The sequence below is a fragment of the Ciconia boyciana genome, chromosome 11 (assembly GCF_034638445.1).
Source record: "Ciconia boyciana chromosome 11, ASM3463844v1, whole genome shotgun sequence".
NCBI lineage: Eukaryota > Metazoa > Chordata > Aves > Ciconiiformes > Ciconiidae > Ciconia > Ciconia boyciana.
The window spans coordinates 18,808,161-18,832,723 of record NC_132944.1 but is presented as its reverse complement, the minus strand read 5'-3'; the positions used below and the strand labels follow the sequence as shown (position 1 = coordinate 18,832,723).

At 34.8% G+C, this 24,563-nt stretch overlaps 1 protein-coding gene across 9 annotated transcripts in view; it reads right to left on the bottom strand.

Annotated features, from left to right (window-relative positions):
• Positions 1-24,563, bottom strand: part of CFAP20DC (CFAP20 domain containing) — an 89,628-nt gene that overhangs the window by 28,378 nt on the left and 36,687 nt on the right. For 2 of the 9 annotated variants that reach the window (XM_072875888.1, XM_072875887.1), the window contains 5 exons: positions 20,737-20,873; positions 19,359-19,557; positions 18,649-18,795; positions 12,253-12,584; positions 6,751-7,164 (listed from right to left, as the gene is read on the bottom strand). In XM_072875888.1, the coding sequence (XP_072731989.1) occupies positions 6,751-7,164; positions 12,253-12,584; positions 18,649-18,795; positions 19,359-19,557; positions 20,737-20,873 (1,229 nt within the window). Of the gene's footprint in view, positions 1-6,750; positions 7,165-12,252; positions 12,585-17,241; positions 17,304-18,055; positions 18,190-18,648; positions 18,796-19,358; positions 19,558-20,736; positions 20,874-22,354; positions 22,405-24,563 lie in introns of those variants that run through there. The other 7 variants (XM_072875889.1, XM_072875890.1, XM_072875895.1 and 4 more) reach the window with 7 other exon arrangements.

Here is a 24,563-nt window from a genome sequence, read left to right as displayed (position 1 = left end):
AAATATCACGCACTGGAATTATTACTACGACCTCCTCTGCTTTCTTCCTATGTATACAAGACACATATCTAAGTCTTCTATGTGGATTATAATCATGAATTGGTCACACCTGAGACACAGGAAAACTTGAACTGCAGCTTTGTCTTAGTAAGAGAAATAGTACAGCAACGTTCAATACCTTCAGGCTATGACATCACACAAACACAATATTTGCTTTTAAAAACACTCATGAATATATGCAAGTGACTAATAAAATATATAGGTTCAGTTATTCAGCTCCACAGAGGTATGACATATACAGCCCACAAAAGATGTTACACATTGGATATTGATTTCCTTATTTGAAGGAAATTGTGCAAAAAGATATGTATATATCCTAGATTTTCATGTATATTGCTTAGTATTTCACATGCAAAGTGCTCACTTCCGCTAGAAAGATTATATGACAGCACTGCTGAAAAAGAAGGTTATTTTCAGTGACACACAGTACTTCTTTTCTGGTTTAGGGAGTTCCATACACCTTAATAAAACTGTATTTTCTGGGAATCAGAAAAGCATTATTGTCCACCTGATCCCCTTTCCTGCCAGCTTTTTTTGTCCTTGGGATCAGAGCAAAGCCAGGTAATGAAGGATAATGAAGGATACTACATTACTTATTTCCCCTCCAGAAGTTTACCTGGGGATATGCTCATAGATTCATTCACAGTGCTGAACTCCAAGTATAGGATGTGCAATACAGTACACGCTGGATGGGAATTTTGAATCAAGGACAGATGGCGAAACCCTTCCTTTTTAATAATACATGTAATGGCATCATGCAATGAACAGAACCTTGACTTCAGCTCAAGCTCTAGAATATTTTACTATGTATTTGCAAAAATGGTTTTAGAATAAAAACATGTAGCATATTTTTATTTCCTCATGGGTGCCATAAATCAACAGTTATTATCTCAATAGTATGTAAAATAATACTTCCTATTTTAATTCTAGTTAAGAAATTAAGTACCATTCAGTAAAGACTGCTGCCCAACATGAAGTTTTTGGGAGTAGCAACTCTATCATATTTTTGACATTTCATTCTGACTACCATGATATTAGATTTCATTTAAAGCCATCTATTGCAAATAACCAGTCAAAAAGAAAATTAGCACTGAAACAGCAAAGTAAACCACCTTTGATGGGAAGTGTGCCTGCAAGCTGACCATCAGCAGGTAAATATATCACATAAAACAGGATTTATAACTGAAGGGCACTCACATGGAAACAGCTGCATGTACAAGCATGCAAATCTTTGTGAAAAAGACAATTAATTCTAAAGCCTATTGCAAACATTTTTGATTTTTTACTATGTATCTCAAATTCTTAAGTCAAATGTCTTTGCAAAGATTTTTCCTATGGAATCACCTCAAGCACTCAAAGACTACTTTTTGGCACAGATAAATGTAGTCTGCCATTTTGTACAAGGTACAAGATGACAGAAGCTGTTAGCACAGCTGCCACCCCTTTTTTACCTCTGGCTTTTGAGGTCCAAGCTTCATTCCGGAATAGCGTGATTATTACTACCATTTTTAATCCTAAAATAATACAGGATGTTTTCTCTAGACCATTATTGAACATACGTTATTAGCTCAGTTACTATTAGTTATTTGTTCACTTCACATGAAACTTGCTATGTTACATCTGGAAAGTCTGCTTTGCTCTGATACATTAGTATTCCACCAGATCTACAGCTGCTATAACTTTTATTGATCTTACTGAAGATGCTGATTTCCTGTTAATTTTCCTATATAGAAGCCTTCTGCATTTATTTGATTATTATAAGAGAAGCTTTGGCTTATATTTCTTACCTCATATAAGAAACAATTGGCATGCAGTCGTTAAAATGACAGCATGAACTAGTGCTATGCAGCATAAAAGCACTAAGCATTGAAAGAACATTTTTCTCATTCTCTTTTTAATAAAGGCAAAACATTGCCCAACCCTGCTCTTCTTTTCCTTTACATCGATGAAGAAAGATGCATAGATTTTTGGAATTTTTACAAAACAATTCAAAACATTTGTTGTTTTTTTTCCCCAGCTTATTTCAAATTGTCATTCTGTTTTCTTTTCTTGTATTGGTCTCACTCTAGAAATACCATACTCAGAAAGGAGAACAGGTGTCATGACAATTTTCTGTGTTAAACATCCTGTACAATAAACTCCTTGTAATAAAGGAGAAATAGTTTGGACTATGTGTTCTGTAGCTTCAGATGACTACTACAAAAAAGCCTCTTCACAAATTTTATATTGTCTTAGCCAATTTTCAAAGAGAGAATTTGAAAATTGAATTTGAGATTAAGTTCACTTTATAGTAATTTAGGAGAACCTTTGATGTAAGAAGTAATTTTGCAATACTTGTCAATTTGTCTAAAATTAATATTTCATTTAGTAATTAAAAGCTTATCTTTTCTTCTTGCATATCCGCCCCTTATGATAAAGTATTTTTATTAAGCGCTTAAAACTTTTGCTAGATTGACAAAACCTGTTGTTTAAAGGATTTTTTTCATATATAATGACATTTGCATTCTTCTAGGTTCAAATGATTTATTCTGAATTGTTTGAATGTAGTTATACGTGCAGAAAACTTTACCAGCTATCTACATGCTTGCAATATTACCCAGAGGGCTGTACTTCTTTCTTAATTAAAAATATTTGAACTTAATAATAGAGAATTCTATTAAAACATGAATAAAACATTGCAAGCAACCAGGTCCTTAAAGTGTATTAAGTAGTTAGCAAACTGATTGCAGGAAGAGTTGGTTAAGCATTTTTTTTCTTTACCAGTCCTCCGTATGAGCAGATTAGAAGAGACTACTTCTCTGTAAACTCTCACTCTAATACCCTTTCTTACGAAACTATCCTTTCATACATAACTCTTAAAACAATGAACAGCGTTTCAAAATGGAAATAAAATAATTACATGCCCACAGCCAACAAAAAAACTCCAGTGTTGTCTCACTGTAGTTAATATTATATGTCAGCACTTCTTTTCTTGAAACTTCTGGGGACCTAGAATAGTAGTTTCTTCCTGCAAAACTGCTCCAGCAGATATAAAAAAAACTTTACATATGTATGTGGTCAGAAAAAGGCCACATTCAAATAGCTTATTATATTAATTTTAAAATTTTTGGAAATATTCTTAATAAAAATTAATAAATTTTTTTCTATAAGTGCTAGGTGAACATACTTTCTAATATACACAACCACTTTTTAAAAGGCAGTCAGTGGCACTCAAATTTGGCTTCAAATTTTGACTGTGGCCTAGTACAAAAAGAAGTATCAAAGAACTCCAAGGAAAGGCTTCTGGATGGGAAAATTTTATTACTTGATCAAACCAAGTATGAGAGCTAAATCTGCCAGATACTTTCATCTTATATTTTGTAGCAATAAAACAAAGTCTGTAACTCCTGAGTTTCTGTACATTGGTAATAGGCTTTGTCCTTGGAAACAATACTTACAAGCAACAAATTACATGTGCAATACATTTACAGCTACAAGTGCAGTATGGTAATAACCCTCCTGTCTAATTTAGTAATCAACTATTTATCGAGCAGAGGAAAAGTGATAGCTCTCTTCCATCATCTTTTAAAGAAAAATATCACAAAAATGTTGTAAAATAGATCTAACACTTTAAAAACTTAATTGCAATCCACCTAGGTAGTCTCTATTTAGTTACGTTCTATGGGACAAAGTTGATCACTGCATTAAACACTGATAACACCTTTTAGTAAAGTAATCAACATATTTAATTTGTTATGGACAAATAGATCAGAGTTATGATTAGTAATAAACATAGCTGAATTTTAAGTGGAACAATTTTCCAAAACTGAAAAGAATCAGGAAACAAGGGAGGAATACATTTAATCACAAAAATATGAATAGTTACTGGAAACTAGAAAAAATGAATTCCTATAGGTAAAACTTGGAGGGAAAGGGAATGTAAAAAGTAAACAAATTTTATTACACACTTACAGACAGATACATGGATATTAACACATCTAAGAAACAGAGAATCAGATTATCAGTATCAACTGAGGTTTTCTTATCACTACAAATTACAGAAACATTATCTTAACTTCTTCCCAAATACAAAAGAACACATGCATTGCAGCATTCTTCCACGTTTTAGTGGGAACAGTGGCAATTCTAATGTCTTTTCCAGATAATAAATACATAGAACATATGCTGCTATTGGTAGGATTTTATCTGCTTTTATATTTTTTTTTTCTTTTTATTGTCTTTAAGATCACCAGCCATTGATATTTTTCATCACCATAAGGTATCAGCACTGCTTCTGATTTTCACCTGCATTACTGTATTTCATTCCCCATGCTTCCCCTTAAATCTGCTTCCTTCCCAAAGGAAACCAGTCTCCATAGCCTGGAAAAGGATGTTCTGTTTTTATCAGGAAACGTGCAAGGCCTTTACACAATCCAATAAGCTAATTGCAGAATACAGGGAGATATTTCTAGAACCCTCAATCAGAGAGACTATCTCACAGGATTGTGAGAGACATAAAACCTAACCTCTACACCAGTACTAAAGCAGACTCATTTCACAAAAAAGCACCGAAGCATCAGTGGCATGGCAGTATGTGCACTTCCCTACCAAAGACACAGAAAAACTGAACATATGCTTTCCTAGACACTATTCTTTAATCTGATGCCCAGTTTGGATTGCTCTTCCTAGCCCAATGCCCAGATTTCTATATCCACAATGAGCTGCAGCGTGGTCCATCCTGAGCAGCCATAGCAGCCAAAAGTAGGTAGGTAGAACTGTTCTGCATGATGACCCTGCCCCAGCAGTAACAGCCTTGTCCTATGGAAGTAGTCACTCCTGCTTCCCCTTTCACAGATGCTGTCAAATCAGATAACTAAAACTAACTGTATCAACATGTAACAGAAGCGCTACAGACTAAAATTCCCATAGCAGAATGACAGCATATCCCCCTGACGGGAATGGTGACTGCGGTATCCTATAACAGTTGAGACAAGCTCCAAGGACAGAAAACACAATAATGATGGAAGACATCCATTTCCTTCACGCAAACGAGGTATATGCCACGTTGCAAGACATTACTGTAGGTACATTTTTCCAAAGGACAACAACTGCTTCATAGAGCCACAAAAAAGAGAGGTGTCTATTCTTTTGGTCCCCAGCAGTGCGTAATACCTGGTTCAAGATATTACTATCCAAAAACCACTCTTACATTAATGATCATGCAGTAGCTAGATTCAACATCCTTGGGTAAAAATGACAAAAAAAATTTCAAAAAAATGACAAAACAGCAATCCTGGGACTAAATACCATAAAACTCCTTGACCTGCAGAAGAGACAACTGTGGGGGAATACAATATACAGCCATCAAATAGTGAGTGTCACAGGTAAGAATAATAATTTAAAAAAAAAGATTATTCATTGTTTCTTATAACAAACACAAGAATGAGAAAGTACTAGAAATGAGACAGTGCATTCAAAATGAATAAAAGGAGACATGTATTTTTTCCCACAAATAGCAGTTGAACTCTGAAATTCACTGTCACAAGGCAAAGGCCATAGAGATACAAAAAGCAACTACACAAATCTGTGGAAAAATTCCACCGCCAGTTATTTACCACAAAAACAACACCTTTGACTGAAGAAATTGCTAAGCTATGGACTGCTGGAAGGAAGCCTGCAGGGCATGCTCGTGAGGTATTGCTGGATACTTGCTCTGTTCTTGCACTGTTTTTTTTCCCTAGCCATCTATGACTGACCACTGCTGGACAGAAGATGCTGGCTATGCAAGTCTTTGGTCTCACAGGGTATTAGCTGAACATCTGAAAAAAAAAGATCTCTGAAGCCTGAGGAAGAAGTTTGGCCTGTTCCACTCTCAGATGCTCAGGAATAAACTTAATCTACTCACAACACATTTAGAGAAGAGGTCACGTGTTAAAAGATATGCATCTGCAGTAATTCTAAGCCCAAAAGAATTCCATCCAAAAACATGGAACAGTAACATACTGTCTCATTTGTGATTTACAGAATACACTTGATTCTTAAGCTCCAGTTCCTGATCCAAAGCACAATTCAAAGCACATCATTATAAGCTGAAAAGACAAGAATTAGCTATTAGGAAATATTTAAGAACATAATTAGCTTGAGACAAACTTGTTCTTCTAATTACTGCATATTTCCATAAGGAGAATCTAGGAAGAAAAAACTAGGAATAAAACAACACTTTGGTGAATGTAACAATTCCTTTAGTAGCCTGGCAATTTAGCCTATGACACAGCCTCACTGCTGGCCCTCAATCACATAATGTATTATTTTTCAGGGCTGTCGCAGAGAGACTGTGAAGTACCTAGATTAACACTCTTTCTATGGTCACTCGTTAATATATCAATTCAAAGTCTGTCAATTTTCCTGTGTAATCTTTCAGCCCAAAACTACTTTCTAACTCACATATTTCCAAAATGTGAGTTGCTCAATGACACCTCTTTTCTTCTATAAACCTCTGTGATTTCTGTTTTATTTGGAGTACTGTTTTGTGTGCCACAAAAACCTACGAAATCAACTTTCAACAGACCAAGCTCAGTAAATACTGTTATGATGAAACCAGAATACATCTGGATGAAAGACATATTATTTGTCACTTCATGCAAATGGGTATATCTAATATAGCTTCTCTATACAATCTAATAATTTAATTTCAAAGTAAAAATCACTTACACAAGTCTGTGCTGTCAGACATGAATTTTCTCTTGAGATTTTCTTGAGAGACTTTTTACTGACAGATCTTTTTAATTGACCAGAAACTCCTCCATATCGTTCAGTTTTTTCAGATCCATTTGGAATTACTTTAAAGAACTCAGATTTACTTCCAGTTGGAGAAAGAGAAAGGGTAGGCTTTAAGCTTCTCTGAGAGCTAACAGAATCTGTTTTTCCCACAGTGGAACTCTGTGGTTTTGATAAGATGGTCTCTTCGAGGTTATGTTTGCTGTGTCCCTTATTCTTCCAGTCTTCATTTCTCCATGACATCCTCTTTAACGGGATCTCTTTAAAAACTGCTGAATCAGATGTTCCTTGCCTGCTGTGGCTGATCTCAAGGTTCTCAGTACGCTGGATGAATTTATTGTTGTCATCCTAAATTTAGGAAACAAAACAAGAGCGATTCCCTCTCATCGTCACCCAATAGTTTTACATAACCTTAAAATTTCAAAATGGCTCTTTAATCTCGGCTGCCTAATTCTAAATTTGCAAGGAATCTGAAAACCAGCTGCATTTCCTGGCAACTACACTGCCTATACCATAAACGTATTCTTACATCTCAAGTAGTGAAAAGTAGAAAGAGGAGGAGAGGGAGGAAAGATGACACTTTTCAAAATGTCGGCCCAAATTTAGAATGGTAGTAACCTCTCAAACCTGTGTGTTACATGATAATCATCATTTCAATAAAAGTTATTACAACTGTAAACCAAAAGTAAGCAAGAAGTCCACGACAATTATGTCTTTCCATTGAATTATTAATATTCCATATTTTCACATCACATCCTCAACTTAAATGTAGAACGAATAACTCCTGCTGAGATCACTTTCCTCACCTCTGGTAGTATCACTGAATATCATATTCAGTACCATTTGAATTTCATTTAAGAATTTTGGAGGTGAGTTTGTTAACCTTATATTCATGCTTCTAACAATGTCTGCAAAATATCCCATTAATCAAGCGTATTATGTTCTCTCATACCCCATCTCAACAACAAAGAGCAAGACCAAACACATGGAAAGAAAAATAATGGGGAAGCACATCTAGTGTTTGCCTCAATGTTCTTATTCTCAAGGAAGAAAGGATGAGAGAGGCCTCATCTTCATCTCATCATGCTGGTCCTCTGCCATATGCTCCCATGCTGGATGTAAGGCAGTATATATTGCAAGATTCAGTAAGACACTGAAATACCATCTTCAGTACGACTCTCATAGCCAAGGTGCAGTCCTACTGCAAATGAAAGCAATCCAAGTTTCTTACTGACTTCAGTGAGTCCAGGACTGGATTACACAGAATGAAATGCACATTCAAGAAAATAATCCCTCAATTTTTTTAATGAGACACATTTTGGAAGTTTAGTTTTATTCCCTCACTTAGTAATTTCCTTGAAACACAAATCTGTATTTCCCTCTTTTTCATGGATTTTTATTTGCCATAAGTTATCTTAAAATCTGTGCTGGAAACCCATATTAAGTTAGGTTAACTTTAGATAGAAGATTACCAAAGAAAACACTGTACTTTTTTCCTCACACATTAGAGAGAAATGGGTAACTTTGATTTATCTAAAGCTTAAATCCCTCCCACCTTTCCATGTCTCTTCAGCCATATATATTTAGGTTTTAGAATAATTTGTTAAATACTAAATCATGAAATGGTGCCAGAAACATCAATAAAGTTTGCTTGATTAATACAGTGCAGCTAAACTGAAGATGAGAATGATTTTCCTGAGGAATGAGCACTTCCACTGATGTATTGTATTCCTTGAAAGAACATGCAGATGGGCAGTTCTGGATACATAAAACTGATTGCTCTTGCTGGGCTGTAATTTTAAGAAAATCATTCTAATGACTCTAGAGGGCCACCTACTAGGAGCAGATGGGATATAGTCCCTTTGTACGCTGAGCTTTCATACTGAGGTATCAGAGTGAAATTATCTGTCAGCCTTTGTAAGGGTACATTATCATATTCAATCTTATTCCTTTATTCTTTAAATCGTATCAGGACAGAAAAATTCTCAATTTCTTCATTGAAGGCTTCATCGATGAACTTGCCTGTTACACTTAAAACAGCATTTTTCATAGCATTGTGTGACATTTGGACACACGTGCTACAGTCTCACAACTCTTCCAAACAGCAAGAGCTCTTGGTTTTGCTCTGGATTTGATAGAATCTGTAAATGCTGCCATGACAAGTTTAATTATACAAAGTCTCTGACAGAAATTTGAGCTGAAAGCATGGACATTCATATAATTACAAAATAAGTCTTGATGGTGAATCACTTGATGGTGAATGGTTCCAAGAGAAGAAGCAATTTTTATCCTTTACTGATTATTTGACTCTGATAATTGAATAACAGCATCGAACTATTTCAGTGACTAATTAGTAACCGCTAAAGGGAATTTATAAATACTTGCTGTTTTCAGTTTGCAGGCTGAAACATTTCCTCCCCAAAAGCCAAAAGTTACATAAACCGTATAATTCTAGCAGTTATTGTGCATATCTTATGACTCTCAGTATTTGCAACATAAAGAGAGTCAATGTTCACTTATTTGAAATCTATCCTGATGCATAACCTATCCCTTATATTTTACAATTAAGCAAATATTTTTTGTAGCTAATACTGATTTCCCACAGATTTCATAAAAAACTACATAATTCTCTTTTGCAGCTCCACTAACTTCAAATAGCATGAAGACTAGGGATTGAAGGATGAAAACTAGGATGAAGACTAGGATGAAACTGGGATTTAGCCCCTTTAACTATAATTTTTTAATTCATGATGCAGTGACATTAAAAAACCCAAGGAAAATTTTTGGAACTTTTGGACTTTTTACCAGACCTAGATATTTGAACTACAAAGATATGCAAAAACAACTTCTTCTTTTTTTTTTTTAAAAAAAATTAAAACTACTAAGTTTTACTTATATTTTTCAGGAGAAAGGCAATTTATGCTCACATGCAATTATTTAAATTGTAAGTTGAGATCTCTATCTTATTTGATATAGTTCAGGAGCATGTACATATCCACGTGTATTACATACAAACATCATGTATTTGAATTTCAAAGCAAGCTGTAATACACTGATCATGAGAAACAATAATAGTGTGAAAACCTGTAACAATGTAACTTATTTCAGCATGTAAGATTAACATATTTTTAAAATGCACTGCAAGACTCAGCATAACTTAGTCAAATACTTTGTCATCTAAGTGAAGTAAACTGGGAAACATGTTATGGTTGGGCTAAAGAATTTTGGCAATTTTGCAAAGATACCTTAAACTGTGCTAAAATAGATACTATTAAGTTAGCAGTCTTACGTTCAGCTATCATGGCTTTTCCAGGATCCTCTTTCCTGTATTTTCAGTGCTTGAAATAAAACTGTTTTCTAGTTTACTTCAGTAATGCAAAGTAGAGCAATCTGAATATTAAATATGTATCCAGACTATCAGTATAAAGCTGACTTCAAGAAGCAACACAGAATGTATCTGTACAAGGAAGAGGATGAATATGGGCAAAATATGACTGCTAAGTAATTTGTTGGTTCAGTGACTTCTTTCACATGAAAGAAAGGCTTAACTATGAATTACTAATGTAGTAGTTAGACTGAGAAAAAAAACTCTTTATAATTTGTTAGTATGCTGTAGATTTGTGTAATGTAATTATCTTCTAGCTTTGTAAGTCTAATGCATCTCCAGTTGCAGTGCTGATACTATTTAATGCAGCTTGCATCCAAAGACACTGAATGAAACAAAGGCCGTTCCCTAGCACACCTCTGGCACATAGTCAAAAAGTTTTTCGTTTATATAATACCTTAAATCTTTTAAAGAAGGTAGGGATCTTTTATGAGTCTCTCTTGCATCAAGCCTCTAGAATGGTGATTAATTTTGTGCCCCAATGTTCTTGTGTTGTAAAAGCAGGAGTACTTGGCTACTGCTTTCTCTTTGTGCGCTTGGCACTGGATCTCTGGGGTAGGACGATGGCATGGAAGGTTAGCTATCATCTTCAATAAAGGCTTAAGCACCAGCAAAGTTTAATGATTAATTTAGCTTTTGATTAATTTATATAAATTTGTCTTGCTTTATAGTTCATCAGTAAAGTATGCCATATGCACTGTGTTTTGAAAGACACTTTATTTTCAGTCACTTATCATAGCACGGCCTTTACTGTTTGGTACTTCTTCAGAAATTGTTGTTTGCCATTTTTACACTGCTTTGGAGACATATTTTTACAAAGAACTTTACCCCCACCCCCCCCCACCCCCCAAACGCAATCAAATTGGAAACTATTGAAGCTGCGTAAATGACAATGCTAGAAAGCTTCCATAATTCTTATGTTATGGAAATACTTTCTTAACCTAGCTTTTACAGTAACCTCTCTGGCTTTTCATGAGCATAACAGACAAATAAAGTCTTTGAAATCCACACAGTTCTGTATCTTCAGAATGGTATCCCACATAGCACTGCTCATGAACTATTAGCTTGACTAAAACCGATTTAATTCTGAAATTCTGGAACTTTGTTTGAAATAACAAAGTCTTATGGCTTTAAGTTAATAAATAATACACTTCCCCAGATAACAGGAAAACCCCCACGACTACAGAAAAAAAAAACCTGAGAAATTTTTTATTTCTTATAATTAGCATCAGCAATTTGGTTTCTCAGAAATACAGAATATAGAGTAGTATTTCTGTTCAGTCCATCTTGCTATTATGTAACTTGGTTGCATTTTATTTCTCAGCTATGAGCAACAGATTAGAATGTTCAGAAACAGATTTTATAATTAAAAATGAAATACACTAGAACGTCCATAAAGGTAGAAACTTTTATCAGTTACTGTAATGACATAATGCAACTATTCAGTGCATTGACAATTTGGTGAATTTCTATGTAGTATCAGCTGATACATTTGTTAAAAAATATTTATTTTCTTTCATTAATTTTATTGCTGAAAGATTTCCACATTGCAAAAGAATGATGCTGACACAGCTCAGACAGGATATAAAGCAGAAATACCAATCATCAAGTGCCATTAAAAAGCTGAAATTTCTTAATTCACTTTCGACAATGTTGGTGAGCAAAAGACTCCCTGCTTACAGTTTTAAAAGGCTGAATGAAGCCTTATTTACTGTACTGTTGCTCAACCATAAGACTTGCATCTCGCTCAAATCTATGATGCAGGCTTTCCTAAAATCTTTTTTGTTGCAATGATGTGCTATATTCACATTTCTCTGTTAGCACAGGGGCTGACAGAGAGTTAGGTTTCTTTTGTCCACTTGTTACAGAGGGTATACCTGCATTTTCACTCTTGTATCCAGTTAGACACAGCAACCTGACAAAGACAAATCTACCTGTAGGTATATGGGGAAAAGATGATTTATCCTGTCTCGTTTGAAGACAGAATCTCATCCTAGGAGTTTTAGGACGAAGACTACTTTATCAAGAATTACATGTACAAAGTGGCCTACCTCTTCACTGCTGTCAGTTCCTTGAAAGTTATCTTCAATTTGGGTTTTCCCATGTCCTCTGTTACTGTCTTGCTTCAAATCCAAAGGGAAAATGCAACATTCTGGTGACATATTTGGAGACTTCCCATGAGGAGGTGATTGAGGTCTTGATGAAAATGTGAAAATCTCTTTATTATTCACTTGGTGATCACCTGTTTCATTGCTGTGATGTTCAACAGAGGCATTCTGTGGTGAGGTTAAATTATGGCAGGCTAAATCTTCAGTAGCTACGAACTGCTCACTCCTATCCAACTGAATACTCTCAGTGAAACTTTCTGGAAACACCCATTCATCTGAAACGTACAATGTTTATTTTAATGCCAAATATGTAAATTGTATTTTACCCTGACACACTCTTTTTCTATGGAAGTTGTACAGCAAAAATAACTTTTTCTAAAACAGAAACATTCTGCTTATCAGATTTATACAGTTGGAAGACTGACGACGATGCAGTGAAAAAGAGCAGGCTGCTTTCTAAGTGAGGCAAGGTTAATCAAAACATTTCCAGATCACAGCTCAAAAAATCCACAGGCTATCATATATGGCATGCAAGCCTGCAATTTGCAAATCTGAAACTATTTAGCTGTTAAGATTTGAAACTGTTCAACTGAATTTCATTCTAGGAAAACATAATTGTATTAAATTTGGCTACTGATCTTTTTCTATAGGCAGAGACTCAGAATCATTTAGGCTGGAAGATCATCAAGTCCAACTGTTCACCTAACACTGCCAAGTCCACCACTAAACCATGTCCCTAAGTGCCACATCTACATGCATTTTTTGTGGGTGACATTAAAAAAAAAAAAAAAATCACACACAGTTGGTGGAAAGTTCATAATATTATAATCTGCTCCTTCTTTATTGCTGAAATTCTACACTTTCTTTTATGTCCAGAACTTATGGTTTAAATCTCAATTTCAAACTACAGCTCTGATGAAAAATAGTGTGACATGAAAAATGTATGAAGATATCTGTTTCACCTAGTTTCCCTGAATACAGGCAGTACTAATCTGCCAATTTTAAAACAAACAATAAACTACAGAAATGGATTTAAAGATTGAGTGCACCAGATAAACATGAAAAGACCATTTTTATACTCTCATTGTTAACTTATATTTTACTGTTTGGAATGATGGTATAGAAAAAAATGTCAATTTGATTGATTAAAACCAATCTCAAATAGCATCTGAGAAAAGGAGAATTGCTCAAGTATACAATACTCCCTTATCTTCATTAAAGGTAGTGTGCTGTGGATTATTCACTAGATCTTGAAACTTTCTGGCTCCATAAAACAAAGGTATCACCAGCTGTATTAAAAAAGGCTCAATAAAAAAATACTAAAAATGTAATAATAAAGTAGCACTGCAGTAATAAAATGCTTGCTATCACAAAAGACAGTAAGTTTACTGCGGTATTCTACTCTTTTTAGTTTTTTTAAAGATAATTATCACTTTCAGTCAGATTCACCAGCTTTGGGGGGAAAAGATAAAAAGTCTGAACCACTATAAATGAAGGCAAAAGAAAGAAGAATGAGAACACCAGGAGAAACAGCTGTCTTCTTACTGGGTTACTGTGATATTTCCAGTTTACTGAAGAGAGCTAGTAAAGCTACCAAACTCCAGTTAATATCCTAAACAGTAGTTTGTACTGGGAACCCGTGAAAAGTAGGGACTTAACCCATCCTTTACATTCATGGCTTGCACCTACTTGTTCCAGAAGAGACCATTTTCAGTCTCTACATGAAGACCAGCTATAGTTAGAAGCCCCAAGGCTTTTCAAGTAAACCCTTTTTATATTAGATAATCATGCTGCTTTAAAACAATCTGGTAGATCATTGTCTATTGTACATAAAAAAGTATTTTTTAAATATACAGAAGATGCAAGATGAACACGTAAGTAATGCCATTTATTTTACAAATATTTTGGACTAATTTTTTCAAGAGCCTCAAGAAATGAGTGACACTATTCAAAACTTTTAAGAACCACCCTTCATTTGTGTACACCCAATGACTTTTTGTTCTGATCGATAACTACAAGTTTTTCAAATGAGGATACTAGAGCAGGATTCTCCTGTCTTTGATCACTCAAGATTGTGTCACACTCCTCTGATAACATATTTTCCTTTGTCAGGCAATTGGAATTACCTGCGAAAGGTTGTATGCAAATAAAACAACTGAAACCATAAGAAAAAACACTAATTTTCTGTCTGCACATCTCCAGTATTAATCACAAACTCACATTTCACAGATTTATGCTTTTAGTGTATTTTAATATCTATATAATCCGCATTTCTGAAGTAATCATTTCCCCTATAAAAATGAAACAAAAGAGGGATCTTCTCATTAACTTTTCACATGAAGCTGAACACAATATTAGGATGCTTGACAACAAAGACTCAGGAATTTTTTTTCCGACAGATTTTGTGACCTAACACGATGGAAAAATTATCTCGCACTAAATCAGTATTTTAAAGTACCAAATCATTTGTCCAGTAGGAATCTGGCCCACCAAGCCTGAAATTGTTTTGAATGTCTTTGGCACAGGAGATGCTGCCACATGCGCAACTCCAGAAAGTGCTATGCAGAAATGCCACAAAAATGTTATTCATCCCCAAACTTCAACTGGCTGGACAACTCTCCTGTATGTCAAGAGATCTTTTCCCCGGCTATTCTGGATGCTAAGTCTGAAATGCTCTTAAGTCTTTTTTTCTAAGGCAATGATATTAACATTTTCAACTTGCTGCATTTTTCAAACCAAAAAATATCTTCAAAACTTACCTAGATAAGACAATTTTTGGATTTTTTGCAGTTTTTCGTATCTCAGCACTCTGCAATCTTCTGACCAGACTGGCACCCACCCTTCTACAGTTTAATCTAGACAAGTTTTACAAGGTTTTAATGGCAGTGGCTTGACTAAGACCAAGACATATAACGTATACTACTTTAGTATTCGGAAGGCCTTTTCCCCCGTCATGAAATTAGATTTGACATGTATCATGCTGTCTTTGCAGTTTTCAAATATGCACTAATAGCTCAGACCACAGTAACGAGCCCTCTGTGGTATGGTTATACATTTAGTGTACAACCCACTTCATGAGAATCTGCTATTTTTTATGCACAAAGGACTGTGAATGAGTAGAGAGGAGCAGCTTAGTTTTTATTATGGCCTACTGATTTAATAACAACCAACTTCCCTAACTGCAGTCTCATCTGTTCTATTCTCATTCTAGAATGACTTCTAATGCATTGTTACTGTCTAATTTGCAGAGGTCATTACAGATAAAATTTTATAATGAATTCTGAAGCAAAAAAAGGTGTTAAACCACTTGGGTTTTGTGATTTTAAGTCAATTTTGAATTAAGTATCAAAATACAAAAAAGAAATCTTAAGTAAAAGTTTTTGTCAAGCGCTTAGAGAAGAGGAGGCAGTTAGAAGCTTAAACTCCTGACCCCTACTCCTGGCTCTGACAGACATCCAAAAACTTCTTACACATTACTTTACTCACCATTGTGAGTAAAGTAATGTCTTTACTCAGATCGAAAGTACTTCAGAAATATAAAGAACAACTTTAAAAGGTTTAGTGTCTGCATAGTATTTAGCCTGAATATTCTGCTTTTTTAGGCTAACCTTCTCTGTAAAGAACAACGTTCATTTCCAGAGATGTTGAAGAAATATACTTGGGTTAGTAATAAGTAAAATGCAAATATTAGTTTGTATACCACAGTACTTATGCTTAATGAAATACACAGGGGGAAGACAGAAAAGTCTGCAAGGCTTTAAGATGACATTTTACACTGGCTACGGAGTTCAGCAACTTCTGTAACCTGTAGTCAGTGTAGCATTTTGTTAATAGTCTACAAGTGAAAGATATGGGGTGTTTTGGACCAAACCAAATCCTATTATCTCTCCACCACAAACTATACTGGAATTTCTTTTTAACTCAGCATTTCCATGTCGATTGTAATGAACAATTTGGACTATCTTCTTAGCAAAATATGCAAATTACTATGTAATCACAACATTGCAGCAAACAAGATAAATGCAAGAATGATCACCTAAACATCTAATTAGTTCTTCCACACAGTCAGACTTACGCTAAAGCTTCTAATTGCAGCCTAACATTTTAATGAAGGCTTCAGCATTACATAAATAAGATTGGCAAATTATAAACAATGCTCACTCGTTTTATTTTTTCCCTTGCTTAAAAACAATTTATCTTTGTAAAGGTACTGCACACCTGCTACAGAAGCCATGCTGACTTGAGCTCTATAATAAATCTAAAAGGTATTATTATAAATAGCAGCGACTAACCTCTAAGAAACTCTATGAAAGCTCCCCTCCTCCTATGAAATTTAAATTAATATTTGTGCAAGCTAATGGCAGAACAAGTGCAGTACTGTCCCAAGATCACCATAGGATATGGTTGCACAGGGCTCAAGAATACTAAATGCCTGGTGATAAGAAAAGAGTAGTGTATGATAGATTCTTGTTGATATAACTTGTTTTGACCACAGCATAAACAGGGAGCCAGAAACCATGTAAACTTGCACTTGCTTGGGGAATGTGGTTTTGTGCCAACGACTTGTCAGAGGTGTATGTACATTAACACTTTGTCAGAAGTGTCAGGACTATGCTTTTGGCTGAGTCATCACCACCGAACCAAGGTTGTGGTTGTTCACTATGGGGCAAGATCAGTTGTTGGGTTTCCTGACTAGAACATCTATTCTGAGATTTATGGGGTTACAAACCTGACAGTGTGCATGAACAGCAGCTACAACACCAGTTATCACAGAAATCGTAATTTCTTTGCTTTTATTAGAAAAGTATTTGTTTTATGTTTCTGGTTTTGAATTTCCTCCCCTTCTCTGTGAACTTTTCCTCAAAGAATGCCTATCATTCTCTGAGGTCAAGTTTATCCCACTTTGGAAGAAGTTCAGAACAGAGCATAGAAGAGGACTTTCCTTGATGAATAGGTTGCCTATAAGAAGCTCTTCAACATAGATGAATCCAGTACTACAGAATAAAGAAACCATTAAGTCATCTACATATAGTTAGACATCCTCATGTATTGAAAACAACTTGAAATCTACAAACTGAGCTACGAGTGCCAAGCAATCAAAATGTGGAAAAAAAAGTTTGGAGAATTGTAACTTATAAACCCACATGATGACTTTATCTGCTTGTACACACCATTAAGACTATATAGAATCAGTTTTCTTTCTCACAAACAGTAAAATAGCATTGCTTATACATAGCTTTCTTCCTCAGTTCTCTGCTTCTCAATTTACTATAGGGCATTTAGACATGCCACTCTACTGCCCTAAGTCTCTGTCTTTTCATATTACTTATATTTACATAAAATAACAAGTGTTGATTCATTTTTCTGAAATTCTAGCACTAGATAAGAGGCCCTGGTGTTCTAGATGAAGAACAAGTAAGACAGTGATTTCTGCCTCAGAATCCTCAAAATTCAGGTAAATAGGAAGTAATTTAAAAATTCTCCAGAAGGCTCTACTTGCCTTAGCACCTTGCATCTGTTTCAGTCAAATTATGAAACCCGTAACAGCAATTATGGATTACTGACATTGTCATAGTATATAATTGCTTGTAAACACCCCAAAGATTAAACAAAATGGAAATAACTCACAATGAGAAGGAAAATTTATTTGGTCAATTTTGAGCAGATTTGAGTAGTCTGCCCACTTTACAAGTTGGTGGCTATGCCTTTTAATAGAAAGTAACACCACTTTTTCACAGAGACAAGGGCTATTTTTGCCACAATAATGTACTTTCCAGACACATGCAAAGCAAGTTGATTGACACTGTATGACAAAAAATATCCACACCTTTTGGTGGATAGGTGTGATAGAGAAAAAAACCCATCAGCTGAGGTGTCTTTCTGTGAATAAGAAAAAAAAAAAAAGGAAAATTCACCACTGAACTTTAAAAACAAAACCAAAAAAACCCTGATATTACATGGGTACCATAATTAATACCCTAAACTCTCATCTAGGACAAGTAAAATTTCTCATACATTTGATGTTTGAAGCCTTTAGCATTAAATTTAGTTGGGATTTAAAGAATAAATTATTTTTAGTTCTTTCCCTTTAATCATGAGAGCATGGAATTTTTCTTTTTTTTATTCATTCACTCTGCTCTGATACTCTGCTTAATCCTGCAAACCTTTATCAATGCTCAAAAGCAATTCTGTTGCAGGGTTTTTGATTTCCATAATCCCCCACAACACAGACATTTGTATTTTATGTGAACTGCTTCTGGGTTGTTTAAAATTTACAACGGATAGTCCCCCACACCACACATAACTGAGATGTAAAATAACATGAAATAAGCACCATACCACTGGTTGTCTCCCACGTGTTTGTGGCTGCATTTTTCAGAGATAATCTTCTATGACTGTTCTTATCTGCTGATGGTCCTTGTGGCGAGGCGAGCTGAAAATCTGCTCTTCCACTCTCAGAGGTTTTCCGGGTCTGAATTGCAGGGTCTGAAATACAACCCAGAAGCTTATGAAATGCCTGTGAACACTCATATTGTGTGCTTTTCTTACTTGAGGCACGAGAAAACAGCATATGGAGCATTGTCCTGGGAATCAAACATCTTCCAAAGAGCATGGGAATCTTGTAGGGCAGCAGGAATATGACAGTCACAAGAAAGTAAAAATTTAGCAGTAGGTATGGAAGGAGGGCAAACCATAGAAGTTATAAAAAACAGGCTTGCAAAAGTCTGCAAAATAATCAAGAACCACTGCAATAGCCCAGTTATATACATGGCATGAGGGAAAGCAGAATATGTCTATAATCTGTGGCTGCTGCCAGCAGGTGATGATCCCTGGCTCAAACACTTACAATACGAATACCTGCAGAGAGAATGAGCATTTATTCAAGCTCATACAGAAGAATAAGCCATGATTTAATATAAATGTCTTCAGTAATTAACAAGGTAGAGAAAGGATTAGAAAAACAGAGAATTGTTACATTCTGAAGTCAGAATCATGCAAAAATTTTGGCAGTTTGTAAACTCTACATATTCTTTGCTTTATGATCTTACCATTTTGACATACACCTTTAGTTGTTTGATGAGCATTTCTTTTGCCTCCTTGATCTAAAGAATCATTGCATGGTGAGAACGACAACTCCAGTCTCTCAATGTCTTGTACGGATTCAGTTCTCTTTCCTGAACTTTGAAGTCGGTATGATCTATTACTTTTGCTACCCCAGGTCTTTGTTACCTTGAAAGACATTATTTTCTTAATGAAAGACAAAAACGTAACAGCTTTTGAAATACTCAAAGGTAAACACACATTTTGAATTAAGCTTAGTTTTCAAATAAATGTTTCCAAATCTTTTTTTTTTTTTTAAAAGTTATCTTTTCAGGAAACTTTATGGTAGGTACAGTTCTGTGTGGTACCTTCAATCTTTACAGTCTAGTAACAGGCAGGGTTTTTTTCACTGAGTGAAAGGAAAACAAGGCAAAGAAAAGGAAAAAAAAAAAATTAAAATTCACCACCTGGATAAAAAGACAGTGAAATTTGTGGCTATTCTAGACCTCAGAAGGAGTCCTTTCTTCTTCGGAGAAAGGAATCTCATTTTATGTCTTAGGTGTCACTTGACTTCCTACAGAAGAGTCTACTTCCTTTGGCTGGATCCTTTATTCATGGTGTTAAACTGGGAATTGTAATCCCGACCAGATTCCCAAAACCTGCGTATTGTTTGCTGGCAGAGCGAGACCAGCTGTTTCCCCTGGCATTGTAATGGACAGCATCACATGAGCTACTATATTGCTGACTTTCATCCACTTAAAGCATACCAAAATGCAGAATTTCTGCTCTGCATCATAAATATTTACACACACACAAATTTCAGCACTCTAGAACAAAAAATTCAGAAAAATAAGAATGACAAGGAATCACAGAGTAATTTCAGTAGAAGAGACCTCTGTAGGCCTAATGCTGAAATTAGATCAGCCTGTTCCAGTCAAGTTTTGTTACCTTTGAAAGTTTTGAAATTCCACAATCTCCTTGTGACCCTGTTCCAGTACTGAACCACTTTACCGTTATACTCAGTCAGAGGTTCCCTGCAATTTGGGCCTGCTGCCTCTTGCCCTTACACTGCACCTCTTAGAAGAATCTGGGCCTGTCTTCTCTACAACCCTGCATTAGCTGAAAACAGCAACTAGATTCTCCCTTAGCCTTCTCTTCTGCAGGCTAAACAAACCCATGTCATGTGCTGTAGCCACCCAAGCATTTTACTTGCCCTCCCCACTGGATATTACGGTACTCTTGTACTGGGGGTCCACGACTAAACACATTACTCCAGAAACAGCCTCACATCGGTTCTGAAAAAAACCTTTAGCATGACTCCTCTGCTTGTCAATCTCTTCCTTTGTAGAAGTGCCAGCAGTTTTGTTGTAATTTAAGCCTTCTTACCTCTCCAGATACCCGTGTACTGACTCTTCTGTTTGAAGATGGAGGTGGCCCAAGGATCTTTGATCCAAATGCAATATGTGATACATCGTGAATTTTACTGCTGCGGATATTGCCTCGTCCTCTATTAACCAAGCTACCTAAGTTAAGAAAAATAATAGTTTTAAAAAAAAATTACAGCACCTACAAAGAATAAATATTAATACTTTTTTCAAATCAACTGAAATAAAAGAACTATGAATACTAAACATACATAAAAACTATGTTCCTTTATAGCACAATCCCTAGAAATATGTAGGAATAGCAAATGCACGTTTTATAAAAGTGTGTCAATATACAAGCAAGAAACTTTTGGTCTATTATACAGACATATTTCTAATCGCTTTGATTTAAAGATTTATTTAAAAAGGGGCTATTTATAAACAACAACAACAAAATTGGTTTGCATGACTTCTTTAGAACATCAATGAAAACCTAACTTCTGACAGGAAGAAAAAACAACTCTAATGAATAAATAACAGAATAAATAAATAATAACACAAGAAAACTGAGGTAAGACTGTCAAGGTATTACTCACAGGTCAGAGGAGAACTATTTACATGTAGCTTGCTTTTTGAAATTACTGAATCTACTACCAGGGCTGAGCCCTAATATTGCAAACATACTCTATTCCTGTTAAAATGTTCTACCCCTTTCATTATTTATTTTTTTACTGTTTAAAATGTAGATATATTTTTATAATTATTTTCAAGCACAGAAAATGCCAACCAGTCTGCAAGACAAACAGAAAGTAAACATGGAATGCAGGTGAATGTTCTGAAAAAAATTTAAAAGGGAAGGACAGTAAAATGATTATGTATTAATTTTATCACCAGGGTTGCAGAACTGCATGTAATATCTATTTTCCTCTTTTTTAATTCTCCAAGATTGTAAGTGAATCCTCCTTTCAAGAGTTGATAAAAAAGGGTATCTTCGCATTAATTTATAGGTAAAATTTACAACGTCAGAAGATTTTTTTCTTGCTACAACTTCAGTGTTAAATTGCTATCTCACTTTAGAGATCTGACACCTTCACAAAGCAATAAAGCAAAGAAATAAAACATTTTGTTGATTCTCCTAAGCATTTTCATAGAATTAATCTTATTCCAAGATCAGCTTTATTTCCAGTGTCCTCAAGGAAATGAAAAAAAGATCATGCAATAAGCCACCAAATATCATAATTTACTGTACTAATAAGCACAAAAGAAGCCACTTTCTGCCATTACCTTCCTCCCCTTTTCCTGATGTGACATTTGGTTGCTGCTAACAGCTGCCATTTCACAAGATTAGATGACCTGTCTTGGTTTAACATCAATTTCTTTAATATGCTGACTACCTTGGGATGTTGTTATCTCCAATTATAAAAGCTGATTTGCATGAAAATCTCTCTTTATGAACACATTAATTGACTGCAATTAATTACCTACATCTACACATAACAGCGTGTTGATGGCATAATGAAATAATATGTGTAATTAAAAGCTGATGATACTAAAAATAATTTGGGCTTTTGATTATCAAATAAACAAAAAGTTTAGTGGATAAAAAGAACACTTTCCAATTAAAATGCACTTAAACATACCAAAGCTTCCATTTTCAAGAAGGCCAACTTCTGAAATGTGAAAAGCATGCCTGGAAGAATACATGCTATGTTCATAAGATGGGATTAAAAATAAAGATTAAACCTTAAACTGAAGGCATTTCATTTTCATGCAGGTCAGGGATGTTATCATTAATTATTTTACTATATATACCTAAGGGCTATATATCTTTGTAGTCCAGATGGTAAAACCTGAGTCTTGTTTTAAATGAACATTCATTTTTCTTTTTAGATGTATCATTCACACTATTGTACTAATTTAAGTTTTACAGTCCCTTGTATTTTGACAATGCAGCCAAGAAGTATTTATTTTTGAATACAGTCCCTGAGAAACTGAATTCCAGAGTTTCCTCTGCTATTTCAAAGGCAAATTTATAATCAAACTTCACAACAGAACTTTGGCTTGACTACTTGTAGGGCAATAATACTCTAAAAATATTATTTGCCCTTTAATATTACAAAAACGGTACTTACATGTAAAAAAAAAGCTGAATGTAATTTAAATAGGTAGATGTATGAACGGTCTTACTCTAAGCAAAAATTGAAAACCCCTCCTATACATTTCAGCTGCTGTAGGACAAAGACTGCCTTTACTAATGAGGTATATCAAGAGAGAGCAAAAGTTAACAACTTGAAAAAGCATCAGCATGGTAGCTTAGTGCGGATGATAAAATCTTTATGAGTTGTTTTTTTCATATTCCGGTAAAAGCAGAAGAAAAGAAGTTTAAAAAGTATTTTCTTAAACCTTTCATATTATCAGGGTTGTTCTCAAAGAAATACTTCTTTCAAAGTTTATTTTTCTTTAGAGAGTTTCATGAGATGCTACACCTTAAATAGTGTTGTTGGCTTTAATAGTCTTGTCTTTTATAGTATTAAACTTCAACAGTAGTTATCATTCCCTGTAATTGATCTTATTCGCTTGGTCAATACTTTGCACATGTATTTCCAGAGCATTTTAACAGAAATGGTGGAAATGATTATTCACTGAATTCAAACACTAAAGATGAGAATCCTCAAGACTGGAACAGTGGAATAAAAATGTATCTTCCTTACCTACAGCACCACTTCTAACATTGCCTACACTGATGAAGATGTATTGGAAAGGGATTCTTTATCTAATTTCTTTGTTCACACCCACTTCTAAGCTACTTCAGACCTACTTCCTTCTCAAAAGATGTCCTACTACCCTGTTTTAGTATGATGAATCAATGACTCATAAAAGGTGGTACAGAGTAAGGGGAAAATTAAAAACTGTAGTAAGACATTGCAATTATTATATGGGCCAAATTAAAGGCTTAGTCTTGTGTCTCATACAGAAGCCAATAATAACATAACAAAAGAGTAGAGGAAAGAGGGTGCCTATAAAGAGAGATTTCTCCTGTGTCTTTTTCTAAGCTCTAGCAGTAAGAAGTTTATGTACTTCTCAAGTTTAAGCTGAAAATAACAATCAATTCAACATTTTAAAAGGGGCAAAATTATCAGTTCTCCATGAAGGGCACGAATCAGAGCATACAAAATATTCTCATTTAAAAATCCATTACAACTCTCTTTTTTAAGAAGTGCTTGCACATATTCCAGGATATTTACTGTTGCAAATGGATCTACAGAATAACTTAAAAAAAGAAAAAAAAAACAAACACCAAAAAAACCGGTACGGATTAGTTATGTGCAACTGGATTTACAAAAACAGTAATATCCTGGGAGTAAGGGAATTATATTTTTGATATGTTTAGAACTCTAATCAATGACATGTACTACTAGTGAAAAATATGGGTTGTTTCTACATTGATTTCTTTCCTCATTGGAAATGTAGCTCATGTCTTCAAAACTCAACAACTGATTTAAAAAAACTGATTTTGTTCAACCACAAAAAAACCTGTCAATAGCTGAAAATTTTATTTCATTCTTTACATAGTTACCTTAAGACCACTACTGTTTATGAATAATTTTACAACTACAGAGTTCCGTTAATGAACACAAACAATCTATGTCTCTTATTTAATGACGATCTATCTCATTACAAAATTGTTTTAAAGAGATATTAATTATTTTGAATCAAAACATTAAGGACTGTAAAGACATTTGCCATAGTGTAATTTTGCTACTGACTTTACTGCAGGTAGGAAGCAATACACAGTTTTAAAGCAAAATAGCAGCTTTAGTAAAAAGCAGTCAGTTGTCTGACCCAAGC